We start from the raw sequence: 15031 nt of genomic DNA, 5'->3' as shown, positions 1-15031 counted from the left end.
TTGTGAAGATGAAGGGAAAATATAATCTGCATCACAATTTATTCAGGTAGTTCAGTGCAATGATTAGTGCATTTTGTGGTGGGAAAATGACTGGAGACTGAAGTAGTAAAAAAAAATTTGTTGTTCCTCTGAAAATGTATGAACCAAATCTGTTTTGACAGTACAAGATCTACTATGCAAACATCTTGATGTACTTTGTGATGTGAAGAAATCAGTTTGATCCACATACTGCATTTATTTTTCCTTTGTTTGATGAATGAATTTTAAAATTTATTGTAACAGGCTTATTTTTTTTCTGATCCATCAGTACAGTCAAAACTGTGTTATTATTTACTAGTTAAATGGAAATTTAACACATAATAATAACATCAACTTATCTTCGTGTTCTTTATGAATTTGATTTCCAAGCTGTATTCAAATCTCAACTTTGCACAAGATTAAGCACAATCACCAGCATATTTTGATGAATATTATGGAAATATGTGTATAATAACATATGAAACAATTTGATCAATTGAAACTTGATTAATCAATGAAGATCAACTGATATTTAGGAAAATTACTAACAACAAAATAATAGAAACTGAAATCCAAATCCTTCAGTTTAATCACAAATAAAACTCATTTGAAATTGTTTTGATTTAAAATAAGTAACCCTATCTTCCAGAAATGTCTTTATTCTTGTATGCACTGCTGTGCGACTACTCAAAATGGAGACACGTAAATGGTAGTTTGGATTCTGTGAACATGAGACCTACTTCCAGAAAGGTCTCTTCCCTGTACCAGATCATACAGGATTTTTTTCCCAGTGTTTTCATGGTGCATTATATGACTAATTCTGCAACCTGAAAATAGGACAATTACTTCCCCACTTTGCTAAAATGATCTAATTTTAATCAGAGGAGATGAAGAAAATTATTGAAAGCAGCTGAATTAACGTCAGCATTCATATAGCTAGCCGGTTTTTTGTTTCTAATCTTTTTTCTTTATTAAACTAAAGGAGAAGTATGGCATTTTATTTCTCTAACCAAAAATTGCAGCAAAACGAGTCTCTCTGAACAGCTGCAAAATCACTCAAAGATTTTTACATATATTTTATTAAAGAAAAAATAATTTACCATGTTCATTTATTAAGTCTAGAATATACATTTTTGCTGTAATGCCAAGAATTGCACTCTTAAGTTGTAAAACTCAAAGTCATGGTTTTCAGTCTCTAGGTGGAAACAAACTATTTTACATGGATCCTGAATATTTTCCAGATTAGGTACAGGACAACAGTCACGTTTTTCAGAACCCTATAGCTCTTAACAGTTCATAGATTGAATAGCATCAACTACAGAAATGAGGTACACCTAAAATCAGATGTCAAATGGAACACTCAAGTTAGCCATCCAACATTATCTTTTCAATACAATAGACTAACTGTTGGTCACCAATGAAGAAGAAATCTGGACAAGCAGCCGAAAAGCAAGTTGCAGCTAAATTCTTCAATACATGACATTCTCCAGCCACCCTCACTCTGATGTGAAATTACTCCAGAGTAATACACTTATACTTGAACTGATATTAACACCCCTTAGCTGTTGGCAGAACTCCCCTCACAAATCTGGCAGAATTATAGCTCTCTATGATGGTAAAAGAGAAACTACAATTCAAAATAATATGTTTAATATAGACTTGATGTTTCTTTTTTCCACATTTCTGCAACTACTAGATTAAAATCTCCATGCAAAGTCATCAGTGAAGATGATGAACTTGATAAAACACAAATTTTTAAGGAACCTGAAGACAATGGAATTATTTCAGAATAAGACAAAGCTCCACATATACTTTTATAGAGGCACATCTTATGCCTACACATAAGACAAATACTTACATGTGTGTCTACAAATAAGAAATTAACAGAAAAATAAAAATTCAGAATAGAACCAAACCCTAAGGGATCTAAAGCCAAAGCTTGCAAACACTGGTCTTTGTGACTCACCTCCTGGGGTATGTTCCATGCCATATAGACATGACTCTTAAATTCATCCATCCAGACTTCAGCCACCCTTAGTGCATTTCTCCGGACATGAGCAGTTAGATCTTCTGTATATGGTTTATGTGCTCTTTCAATGTGTGCAATCCTGGAGCAAGGTAGAACCTCAACACTTCCTCCACACTGCCAAACCTAGGAGGAAAAAAGACATCCTGCTAGTGAGAGCTCCCTACACCACACACCACTGCTGCCCTTTAGTAAATACCCTGAAATTATGTTATTTCTATGCTTGTCATTGTTACAAATTAGAATAACTATTCAAGACTTATTTGATTACACAGACTCTTCTAGACAGTTGTGAGAGGAGAGAGTTATTACCTTGCCTTACCATGAATTGTTACCGCTACTTAACTTTACTACAGAATTATTACATTACCAGTAGGCTCTCATCACAGTCTTCCCGGATCATTTAGCAATTCACGATTATTAACAAAATCATTTATAGGGCAACCAAAACAACAGCATTTGGGTTCAAGTTTCTATGTCTTGCAGGCATTTCTCTAAGACCCTGTACAGTCCTCCTTATTATGTACATGCACAGATAGGAATCTGGAACTAGGCAGCCTTATGTAAAAGGGAAAATAAGTCAATCATCTTTTTAAGATCACAAAAGTTTCAAGTTCTAGGAAGACTGAGAATATAAATGCATCTTACGCTTCGCTTTAAACATAACTCAGAAAGGATAAGGTTTATTTATTTCGAGAACAAGTGACAAAGACTACGATTGCCTAGTGAAAATGTTCTATGACCCATTTCAGCACGCACTACTCTTACAAATTATAATACATTTACAGTGCAGGATATTGTACTTGCTCAAGTGTTTCAGTTTTGTCTACTACCGCAGCTGAGCTAAAGTCCATAATGTTAATCATGAGTATTGCATTAATTTCTAATTTTCTCTCTGCTTTCAACAAAAGAGAAAAAACACTTTGGTTGCCTTAACAGTTAGTGAAGTACTTGAATTACTTTACATAGAAGCTCTTTTTCTATGCATCTTGTATGAAGTAAACTTCCTAACAGGATCAAGGCAGCCCCTTCATAAAGGTTGAGTGGACACTGCTCAGGTTAAAACTCAGATGTACTCTAGGTGTTTGATCCTGCTGAACAAGTACCTCAGTGTCCCAGAGGCAGGTGTACTCACTGAGAAGTGATAGAATTTGCCCGGTGACACTGCTAGCAGAGATTTCCGAGGCTTGGTATGCCATACTGAGAGAGTAAAAAATGAAAGTGAGGGTGTTCCTTCCTTGTACAACTTATCTAGGAGGGAATGTAGTCCCTCCTAGTGGCTAAGGATGTGGGTTGGCAGAACACTGTGTTCTGGATCTGATCTTGGACCCCTCAGGTCTGTCCATCCTATAGGCATATGCTCTACTAAGGGTGCACTTTGTTCAGTCATTCGTTTTATATATTTAGACATCTGGCTTGAATACAGCATTTAGGCATTTGGCAGCTCGAGAGACCAGAAAATGTGGCATGGATTCAGAATGTTTACAAAGCCTTTTCTGAACTGGTGCCTAATTGCATTCAACATATGCCAGGAGAAAAGACAGAGCCTTGGTTTTCAGAACTGTCTGGAAGATGAGCTAACCCATGAACCTACTGGAGAGCCAAGAACAGTGCCGAAATACTTCGGCATGTCTCCATGTCCAGAAAACTTGAAAAACTGTAAGAGTAAATATACATACCATTACCAACATGAGGGCAAAACTGAGATGATCATAAATTTAAAAATAAATGGGCAATTATCTGGCACACGAATAAATAATCTGGAAACAGCATTTGTACTCTGTCTTTCTAAACGTCATAGAAAGTGGGCAATTCAGTTTAAATATCTAACAAAATAATACTTTATCAAACATTTAATTTAAATGGCTCAGCTACATTTCCTAATAAACATTAAATGTGAAGTATCATGAAGCTTTGCTCATACAATGCCTGCTTTCAATCCAAGCCATTTATCAATATGGCATTGACATCCAGCTATAAATTGTCTCAGAGTTACTTACTGTACACTGTTTAAATAGTATCATAAAAGACAAGGAAGATGAAGAGATGGTCATAACTTAGGCTAGGACAAGACAATTCACATACTGCATGCGCTGCCTCATCTGCCTGGCCTTTGCTCACTGTAGCTAGGGATGGCCTCGATCCAAGTCAAACATAACAACACCAGATCTTTTGTGGAATTTGCAGAGTTAGGTCTGAATGCCATCTGAGCTAAAAATTCATCATCTATAGTAGCTGAATTTCCAAGTAAATTTCAAGGATCTGAAAATTTGAAGAGCGGACTCATCTATAATTTTAGTACTGATGCAGTAATCAGCAAAACTTAATTTGACTTTATAATGAAGTTGTATATGTTTTCAAAAAACACATCCTGAGACGACAAAGTCTTTAATATAGTTTGTAAATAACAATTACTCACTACCTGAATAAATACCAATTAATCAAATCTGGTTGCTGCTCATTTCTCTCAGACACTGTCAGTCTTCATTTTATTTCCAAAACCTAATTAATTACTCTGCGAGAGCCATGGATTCACTTAAAAACTTAATGCAAAGAGGAAGCTTTCAATACAGATGCTAACAGAATAGCTGTGTTGTATTAAACAGCTTCAAAACCAAATCCTATTCTTTCTAAGCAAAATTTTCCTGCTATCCATGAAAACGTGATTAGCACGCACCAAAACTGGACTACAGATATATGCTAACAGTTTCAATATCTCAGGATGAATAGAAGTCCTTTAAATAATGACTTTTTGAAGAGGCAGACAAGAGAAATACATGATCTGAAGATATAGGAATCAAAAGTTACAGTGTGTGCAGAGCTTGCAGTTACAGCACTGAACAAGTAGCACTACCCTACATGTAGGTTATGAAGCAGATTGAAAGCAGATGCAATGCTTTATAAGGGCAGAAAGGACAATGCTGACTTGCTTAGATGGTCACATCTAGGACAAGCCACAGTGCCTTTCTCTCCCACAAGCATCTTTGCCCATGGAATTCAAGCGCTGTGAGAAATCTCTTTTCTTCCACCCATTTCATTGCACTTACAGAGAGGTCAGATGCAAAGAAAGTGTAGGGAGACATTGAAGAAGGGTTTTTAAATTGCATGAAACTCTCCTGGAATCTCCAGGGATTCTGGATTCCAAACTCCCCAAAACATGTGCAAAACCTCCAGCCGAGGAATGAAGGGCATTACTAGTCATACACCAAATAATAATCACTATATGGAACAAAACTTATGAATAGTAAAAAATATAACATGATTAACTGAGTGCTACAGAGTGTTAGGGTTTTTTTTATTCTTTCCTGATTATATGTTAAATAATGGGATTTCTTGCAACTAGGTCGAGAACACTCATCCATACTTTCTTTCTTTCCTTAGACCAACTGTCCACTTCAATCTGACCGGTTTGTTCCCCCCATCTCTTTTACTCAAGTGAACAAACCTACACTACTCCAGCTGTTGTGTTGGAGCCATTGGGAATGGTTGGATGGTTTTTTAAGGCATCTTGAAACAGTATAATGCTCACATTGGAAGTGCATAGGGAAGATTCATTAATTACTACTATTAATTACCAATAAGACAAATTAAGGTCAAAGACAATTTTTAGAGTTTTTCTAAATTAATAATTTAGTACTAAGAAGTACATTTTCTGACTCATCTCAGATGGAAACTGCAAAGCTTTCTAGAGTGGTCTCTTCTTCATCTAACAGAATTCCTGTAGACAGGAGATTATCTATACCTGAGAAACGGGAACAGCAGTTAAGGGGTCAGTTCCTCACACCTTCATGTGTTTCCCCTGTGAACTTCACAGCTGTTTTCTTGCTCTCATTAGTAATCTTTCTCAGGCTTCATCTATCCTGAATAGTATCTTTCTAGTTCTCCAGCACTGTTATTATATATTATGGCTATAAATAAACACAAAGGTTTAAAATCAGTGAAGCTTTTCCAAATTACCACCCATTACTTCAGTAGGAAGTCTAACGTTAAAAGAGCTTCAAAGACTTTTTTTTTAATCACATGGAATGGTTTGAAGTAAAATGTTATATCTCTGAGCATACTATAGCTGCAATCAGTAATACTTAATGACAAACCCACTCATACAAATTGCAAGGAAGAAACTTGATGAATTTGCGAAACTATGGTTAAAAGGAAACACAGTACTTTTCCTGTTGCCCATGCAGATGTCTTACTAATGCTAGCCAGAGGTGGAAATTGCTAGTGATAGTCTTAATTTCCTGCCAAATCCCTTAACATATAGATACACTCGTCAAAAATAACATATGCATCCATCATCATGATACGATAAACAGCAATTCATATTCCATTCTGTAAAAGCATGAATTGCAAAACTGTACCAACGGCACTCAGGCTTTGCCTTACGGTAAAGACCTTAGAAAGTTTCCAAGTGTGAGGGACTGTGTATCTTTGAGAGTACTTAGCACGACTGCTGGAGTCCCAGAAATGTAGCAAGTTTGCTTTTCTTTGGAGGAATTTCTTGAGGTTCTGGTCCTGCTGGTTTACTTTTCAATAACAGCCTTTTAGAAAAAACACACCAACTAGAGTTCCCCTCCCAAAGAGCTCCTCCTCCCTCCTCTCAGAATCCACTTCAGTGGAGTTTTAATCCTCCAAGAGGATCTTAGAAAGGACTCTTTATTCTTGAATTTCCTGAGTAGGTGTATATATATTTGGTATAGCCCCAAGAAGGACTTAGACGGCTTCCTCTTTTTGAAAGGGTTCCTTCATCACTAGCAAAAGGTAGTAAAATTCCATTAAAAAATACAAAGTCTAAAGGGACAGCAGTAGTGCCAATGTGACTTCTAACACTTCTGAAGCTGAAAGCCTATAACCTAAACTAAGCAAAGCAAGTGGGAGATAAGAACATTAAATGAACATAAAAGAAATTTCTTGGGGGGAGGAGGAGGTGGGGAGGGAGAGAGGTGGGAAATCTCTCTCCCTTTTCAGTCTTCAATTGTTATGATACACGGAGAATTTGTCCAGCCTCTAAGCACTTTTTGCTATTAATTCACTGAAGGTACATTTACACGTAAGCTGAAATTGTGACATTATATATGTTTGAATTTATGTTCACCAAGGCTAAAGTAGCCCCTTAGAGTAAACAGAAAATAATCCCTAATACTACTATGTTATCATCCCTCACTTATTCGCACCAAAATGAGGCCAGTAGTGACAGCATCTGCACAGCCTTCAGTGTGCAGCAGAGGCGGGTGACACATCCTTAGAGAGGTCTAAATCAATCTAGTCATAATATCTTTTTTACCAAATTCCACTCACATCTGGAAAATCTGTTTCGCTAGATAAAGGGTCTTCATTTCTATTCAGTTTTATTTTTAAATCCACACCCTTTAGGAAATCCTTTTCAATTGCATTTAAATGTATTTGAATTTGCATACTTAATCAAAACTATTACAACTCTGAAGCCGATCCCTCTCTCAAATTTATACTTCATTATAAAATGATATAACATATCTTCATTAAAAGTGTTTCCTTTTATCTCTTTAAACACTGGGTGTTCTTTTCATGTTGTGGAAGCTTAATCTAATAAAAAACCCAAACCCTACATGACTCTGAGCAGTTTACTCGCATGTACTGCATTCATTAAATTTACACAGATCATGCAGTTTCTCCAAGAACTGATGTGACCTTGTTTGAAACCATCATTTAATTTGGACTGCAAGAAATCCTTCTTAATAATTAAGTGATTTTGCAAAATGCTGAAGTAATTCTTAGCTTCTATGAAGTCTGCAACTTACAAAATTAGAACTCATTAAAGATGCCCTGAAGATAAAAATAGTCAGTGTAAATTAATTACAACTGTGGATACAAACAAATAGTCACCAATATATTTAAAATATATTTTGGGGAACAATTTAATGCTAAAAATATTTATGAATCTCATTAATCTTAGTAATTACCATTAACTGTTTACTGGCAACCAATAACGAGTTTGATGTTTTACATACATATATGAATAGACTATTTTTATTCAATACCATAAGCTCAGCCTGTGATCATTTTGGGTCTACATTTTTATTTCAGTCTCTTGACAGGTGACTGAAGAAAGGACAGGGAGAATAGTCAGATACAAAGATTGCTTAAATCAATGTTCATGTTTCCAGAAGTAATCACTGAGTTTTGGATCTCACCCCAAAAGTTTTTTGGATTGTCATGTACTTTTGAGTATCTGTCTCTGTAAACCTAGAAACTGCACTCACTGGATGAAATATGTCTATTTAGGTCATATCTCCACTGAAGCCAGACTATCTTCACTAAATAATTGCAGAAGTGACAGTAACTACTGATGGATTTGGCTAGCTTTCCCCAAACTCATCAAGAAACCGTGAACAGCTTTGCTTATTCTACTGGTCTCAAAAGGTTTCTTCTCATTGAATGCAGCCTGCCCAAACAGTAGAATCAATCACAGAGTCCTGGCCTGAAATACATAAACTCAGGATTAGAAAAATCCGAATATAGGTGAACACGAAGAGAAAGAAAATAAACTGCCTGCTTCTAGATGCTGAATGGGTTGCAAAAGAGAATCATGTCATTGGAATGCACCCCTGCAGAGTGGAAAATCGGGTTGTAACTTAATTTCAAGAGGTGATTGCCTATAGGCACAGCTCAGAACAGTATGCATAGAGAAATCAGACACTGAAGGATGAGATCTTTAAAATTACTTCTTCAGTTTTACTGAAGCCCTATGGGTTTCTGAAGGTTATTCTACTTATCATCACACAAGCCTTTCATTCTTTCAGGTCAACTTATCTATTTGTGTGTAAGAATAGCTTTTTTCCATAACCAAGTTGATAATCTTAATATGAAACTGTAAGCAACCTACAAAACATTCCTGTCCTAATCTAAAAGGGCTTTTAAAAGGAAGTAAAAGGCTTTAAAATAACTAAAGCTGCTCTCAATTTTTAAAATGTAAATTATCCCTTAAATCTTACTTTTGAAGTCATCATTAATTGCCTTATAGGCCTCATTTTACATTAATTGTGCCTTTATAAAACACTCTCATTGAAAAAGTAATACATGTAGATTCTTCCCATATTAATTTGTGAGTAGTTTCCTTCCTCTTTTAGCTAATTGCTTCATTATGTACTTTTTAGATTGTTTTGTTCTTCAGGGATTAATTTTGCACAGATCTTCATAAGCTGTGAAACTTTTACAACATATTGTTAAACTACGTATGTTGTGCTGCTGGTTTACAATTGCAGGAACTACTCTATGCCTTGTGTTACTGGGAGATAGCACGCTTCAAGGGTCACTGAAGGCATACGGCTTCATTCAGTTCTTTTTCAAATGTGTCTATCTCACTGCTAGTCACAGCAAATAACCAACATTTAAATCACTACATTGTCAAGTTTAAGTCATGAATAGGCAGTAGAAGAAATCACTTTTCGTCTTAAAAGGCTAAAAACCGTCAGACTGAATAACCAGTTCACCACTGGTTTAGTATTCATGGAGCAACTTAACGCACTGCCCAGTTTTTATGTTTTTACCTTTCTCTCCCTTACCACAGCTGTACTTAACTTGATCACTCTTGTTAATTTTGCCCTGATCCTAAAGACTTGATCAGTACCAGAAGACCAAGTTAAGAATAGAACAGGACAGAATAGAATAGAATATTTTCAGTTAGAAGGGACCTGCAATAATAGCGTAGTCCAACTGCCTGACCACCTCAGGGCTGACCAAAAGTTAATGCATTTTGCTAAGGACATTATCCAAATAGCTCTTAAACACTGACAGGTTTGGGGTATCGATCTCCTCTCTAGGAAGCTTGTTCCAACGTTTCACCACCCTCTCTGTAAAGAAATGCTTGCTAATGTCCACTCTAAGCTTCCCATGATGCAACTTTGAACCACAGGCACATGTCCTATCACCAGATACCAGGGAGAAGACCTCAGCACCCTCCTTTCCACTTCTCCTCAAGAAGCTGTAGAGATCCATGAGGTTACTCCTCAGGCTCCCTTTCTCCAAATTGGACAAACTCAAAGCCCTTAGTTGCTCATCATAAGCGCCTGCACCAAAATGTAGGGACTGGTTTTGCTGTGTTTGATTCCCTCCAGGATGTCATTTTCCCTCTTAGCTGTCAGAGCACACCACTGACTCATACTGAGCCTGCTGTCAACCGGGACCCCCGGATCCCTTTCTGCAGGGCTGCTCTCCAGCCATTCCTCTCCCATTTTATACCTATGTTTGCTGTTACTCCATCCTTAGTGCAGTATTCAGCATTTTGACTTTTTAAATTTCATTGCATTAATCACTGCCCAATGGTCCAATCTATCTAGATCCCTCTGCAAGGCCTCTTGTCCCTCAAGAGAGTCAACTGCACCTCTTAGTTTGTCCAGAAGGAGTCTGTGAGGGAAAATATCAAAAGCCTTACTAAAATCCAGAAAAACTATATCCACCAACTTCCCTTCATCCCCTAGATGGGTGACCTCATAATAGAAAGATATCAAATTAACTAAACAGGACTTTCCCTTTATGAATCCACATTGACTGTGTCTGATGATTCAATTATTCTTTAAATGTCTTTCAATAGTACGCAGTATAATATTGTCCATATATTTACCAGGAACCAACATTAGGCTAACAGGTCTGTAGTTCCCTGGGTCTTTCCTCACATTGTTCTTCACAATTGAAATAACGTTTGCTAACTTCCCGTCAGTAAGGACCTCCCCAGACTCATAAGACCTTTGATCAAGAGGTGTCCTGCCGTAACATCTCCCAGCTCCTTCAGTACTCTAGGATGAATCCATCAGGGCCCATGGACTTGTGAACATTCATCTGATACAGTTAGCGCCTTACAATTTCAGTGTCTACAAATGGAAAGTCGCTGTTCCCACAGTCACGGTCCTCTGATTCAGGGGACCAAACAGCCCAAGAGGTATCAGTATTACTAAACACTGAGGCAAAAATAGCACTTAATGACTCTGTTTTTTCCACATGCCTGCATAAGGTGCTGTGATACAAGTAAAGGTATCTAGCATTTGCACCTTTGACCCAAACATGCTGGGTCTATCCTGGTGAATCCAGCCTTATCATCTACTCAGTTATGTTTCAGCACAGCAGTCCTTTTCTTTCCCACACTGGTCTCCCTCTAATCTTTGTTAGATTATTAAATAAGTCTTGCAGCACTAAAAACTCTCCATGCAATTAAATTCTAGAGAGAACTACCCTCAGTTTCATGACAAAACAAAGAATATGGAAACTTAATAGATTAGGCCATGAAGAACTGTAATACCAGAAGCTACAATGGCATTGCCACGATGCAGTAATTTAAAGTGCAGAAAGATATTAAACATGAGGCTATCTTATAGTAATGCACTAATTAATTTGCTTCCTATCTGAGTCCACTGATTTGCAAGTCCACATTGACTTAAACTGTTTTATTTCTTTCCATACCGTTATAAACAACAATTTCCCTTCATACATCTAGATGTCTATATTACTGCCCAGTTGGTAAAGTGCAACCACACAGGTATAACTGGTAAAAAAAACACCTGTGAGAAATCTTCAAGTGTCTTTTCCCCTTTCATGGTAAGGTATAGCGATGCCTTGTGTTAGCTGGTGCTGTATCAATCATTTGCTTTCCTGTGGGAGCAGCTAATAAAACATTCTTCTCCCAGAAAGAGCAGAAACACAAAAATGATTCACTGGTAATGTTATCTGTATGTATAATTACACATGCTGTAGCTGCAAGTTACCTGCTGAGGCATTCATGGGCAAAACAGAGGAAAAATAACCAATTATTCCACTGTGGGTTTGACACAAAACCAGAACAAGCTGCAGAAAGGTAGCTTCTGTTGATGTCACGACTGACACTGATTAGGACACGTGACAATTGCTTATTTTATCCTCAACAGAGGCTAGGATTTGCAGTTTTTTTGTTTGTTTGTTTTTTGGTTTTGCTTGGTTTTTGGGGTTTTTTTTCCCTCCTATTGAAATTACAACAGGAATAGAGAATAGAGAATTTTAGTCCATATCTTGGGATTCAATTTGTTAACACAATGAGGTAGTTTTCAAAACAAAATTAACCTTAGCAATAATTCTGGCCACAGAAACTGCTACTGGTTACACAGGGTGCCACACAAGTACTGCCAAGGAATCGGTTTTATCTTGGTGAAAGCGAAGGCTATAAAAAAGATTGGATACCTCTTGAAAGAAGTTGATCTTCACAAATTTTTCTTGCAGAGTTAAGTCTAGAAATGACATCTTCTTAATTCATAAAATGGATAAAGATAAAATAGACATCTCTATTTAAAGGTTTAAGGTAAAGTTAAAGAGAAATCACTATCTTAAAAGGCAATATTTAAATGCTATCTAGAAGAAGTAACTAAAAATATTCTTATTTGTATACTTCTCACCCTCCCCCTTCCCACATCATCAACCTAATACCATTGAACAGCACCTGTGATCATACACCAAGAATTTTCCTGAAGAGCAGATCAGTCCCTAGTGGGAAGGACTGTGGCCTACTTATTAAAATCAAGTTATACACATGGCTTTTAGACCACAGCAAGTGATGATAGCTAAAAGTGCAAGAATGAGGGACATAGAGAGAGTTTCCTGAAGGGAATTTAGGGAAGTTCTACATTACTCAGCGGGGTGCCATGGAGGGGGACCCAGGGGCAAGGACAAAAAGGGACACTATGCACACACGACACGTTCCACTGCTCACTCTCCATGCAAACAGTTCCACAATACAGCAGTTTGTTGAAAAATCCCCTCACATTCTTTGTTCCATCCCAGTCATTTCTAGCCCTTGGCACACCAGCCTAATTTTCTTAATACAACAGTTTGTGAGGCAGCATGGTAAACCACAAACTGATTAAAATTATAATTAACCCTGCAGTTTTAAAAAAAAGTCACACTGCAAAGGTTTACTTCTGAACTGGAGGCGTTCAGAGACACTGAGTATGGAGTAGCCATTCAGACAACTGTGGTGGCAGAGACAAAGAACTATTGTGCAGCAAAAGGGAGCACAAGAGAATGGCAAGGAGAAGGAGGAGGAAACGTAACCCAGGGTAGCTGTTTCTGTGTGTGAAACTGCACCCTGGCTTGTACACTGTGCAAAGGCTTTCTTTAATAGAAACAGACACCTACTTACACCAAATATGGAGACTTTGATGCAAATATAAAGAGCTGCATGGTTCTTTTCATGATTCTAGAAGCTAGGTTGTGGAGAGGTTAAAATAGAAGAAGAGAGGAGAGGAGAGGAGAGGAGAGGAGAGGAGAGGAGAGGAGAGGAGAGGAGAGGAGAGGAGAGGAGAGGAGAGGAGAGGAGAGGAGAGGAGAGGAGAGGAGAGGAGAGGAGAGGAGAGGAGAGGAGAGGAGAGGAGAGGAGAGGAGAGGAGAGGAGAGGAGAGGAGAGGAGAGGAGAGGAGAGGAGAGGAGAAAAGAAGAGAAAAGAAAAGAAAAGAAAAGAAAAGAAAAGAAAAGAAAAGAAAAGAAAAGAAAAGAAAAGAAAAGAAAAGAAAAGAAAAGAAAAGAAAAGAAAAGAAAAGAAAAGAAAAGAAAAGAAAAGAAAAGAAATACTGTTAAAGCCAAAAGCACCTTCAAAAACAACCCAACTCATCAAAAATACCCACACCAGAACAACCAGAAAAATAGAAGGCATATCTGGAATTTGAGGAAAAAATAGACTAGGGAGAGGCATGACAGACTTCACATCTGCTTTCTCTGCAACAGAGAGACCCCATCATATGGACAACACTCCAAAGAATACTGGCACTATTTTCTGGTCAAATAACTCATTTCTGCATCTTTGTTCATAAACTGCATTCCTCTAGTTCTTCAGCAAGAGAAAAAGCATCAGTTTTATATAAGTTCTATAAACAAACCACCAGCCTAACAAGAAATGAATCAGATATATTTACTGTAATGCTATTTTATTTCATATACAACTAATTTTGTTATGGCAATACACTGTATAAAAGCAGTGCGCCATACTTAGTCTAAACTATAAATACATTTCTCCTGGGTCAGCTGATGTAAAGTCTTTATATATCTTTTTAGTGGTAGCAGCATCCATTCCTTTTTCCTTAAAGAGCTATTACCTTCTAACAAAATTTCCTCTTACCCATTTAACAGGACCATTATATCCCTGTGAACATTAATTCATCTGCAAGCACAAAGTCATTGTGACACACATAATTACTCTAAGTCAAAGCCTGGGCTTTCATTCCATTGACTCTGATGATGACTTAGTCTGTAACCCGAGGCAGATCACTAAATATTTTTTCAGGCATCCCTAAAAGTGATATAAACAACTTCATTGTAACAGATATTTGGAAGCTTTATCACACATGTAGCCTTCTTTAAATGACAAAATGATTGCTATAGGCTTGTTTTTGACAGAAAATCTTCACCTGACTGAAGGAGGAATTGGAATAGGCCTTTAAGAAGCCTACTGAAAACAAGGCCAGAACTATCTAATGCAGGATCTAATTGACTGCACTTAATTGACTGCAATGGATTTGTAGGGGCTTCTGTAACTACAAGTATTGCCTGTGCAAGCCAAACCCTTCTGAGGGTATTTGAGCACAGCCCAAATAACAGTGAGAAACCCCGGCCTTACACTCACATTTTGTTTCCACTATAAGGCAGTTACCAACACAGTTCTTATTTGGTCTCTTGGATAATCAATGTGATTCTAGTTTGTCCAAGTGCAGTCTCGTCCCTTAGACTGAAGTCTACACAGTTGGGAATGATTAGACAATACACCAAAGCAAAGCATTACTCATCCTAATGTGAATTTAAGAATATGATTCTGGGGCCCAGTAAATGAAACTTTCACAATCCCAGATAGAGTGACCGAGCTCCTCAGAAAGGATGCTGTCAAGTCTCGCATCAACCAGACTGCCTTTATTTTCTTATGGGGCAAATAAAAAGCTTTGCAAGAAAATATTTGCTTGAGGAGAAAATACAGAGAGATTCAGATTTTGATCTCATTTGTCAGCT

The 15031-nt window shown here is 37.3% G+C and overlaps 1 protein-coding gene across 3 annotated transcripts in view; it reads right to left on the bottom strand.

Moving 5' to 3' along the window:
• Positions 1 to 15031, bottom strand: part of GALNT18 (polypeptide N-acetylgalactosaminyltransferase 18) — a 244808-nt gene that overhangs the window by 56444 nt on the left and 173333 nt on the right. For all 3 annotated transcript variants that reach the window (XM_054067429.1, XM_054067431.1, XM_054067430.1), the window contains exon 8: positions 1985 to 2170. In XM_054067429.1, coding sequence (XP_053923404.1) covers positions 1985 to 2170 — 186 coding nt within the window. The remainder of the gene's footprint in view (positions 1 to 1984; positions 2171 to 15031) is intronic.

This window comes from Cuculus canorus, chromosome 5, assembly GCF_017976375.1.
Source record: "Cuculus canorus isolate bCucCan1 chromosome 5, bCucCan1.pri, whole genome shotgun sequence".
NCBI lineage: Eukaryota > Metazoa > Chordata > Aves > Cuculiformes > Cuculidae > Cuculus > Cuculus canorus.
The sequence above is the reverse complement of the archived record's forward strand: the minus strand, read 5'-3'. Positions and strand labels throughout refer to the sequence as shown.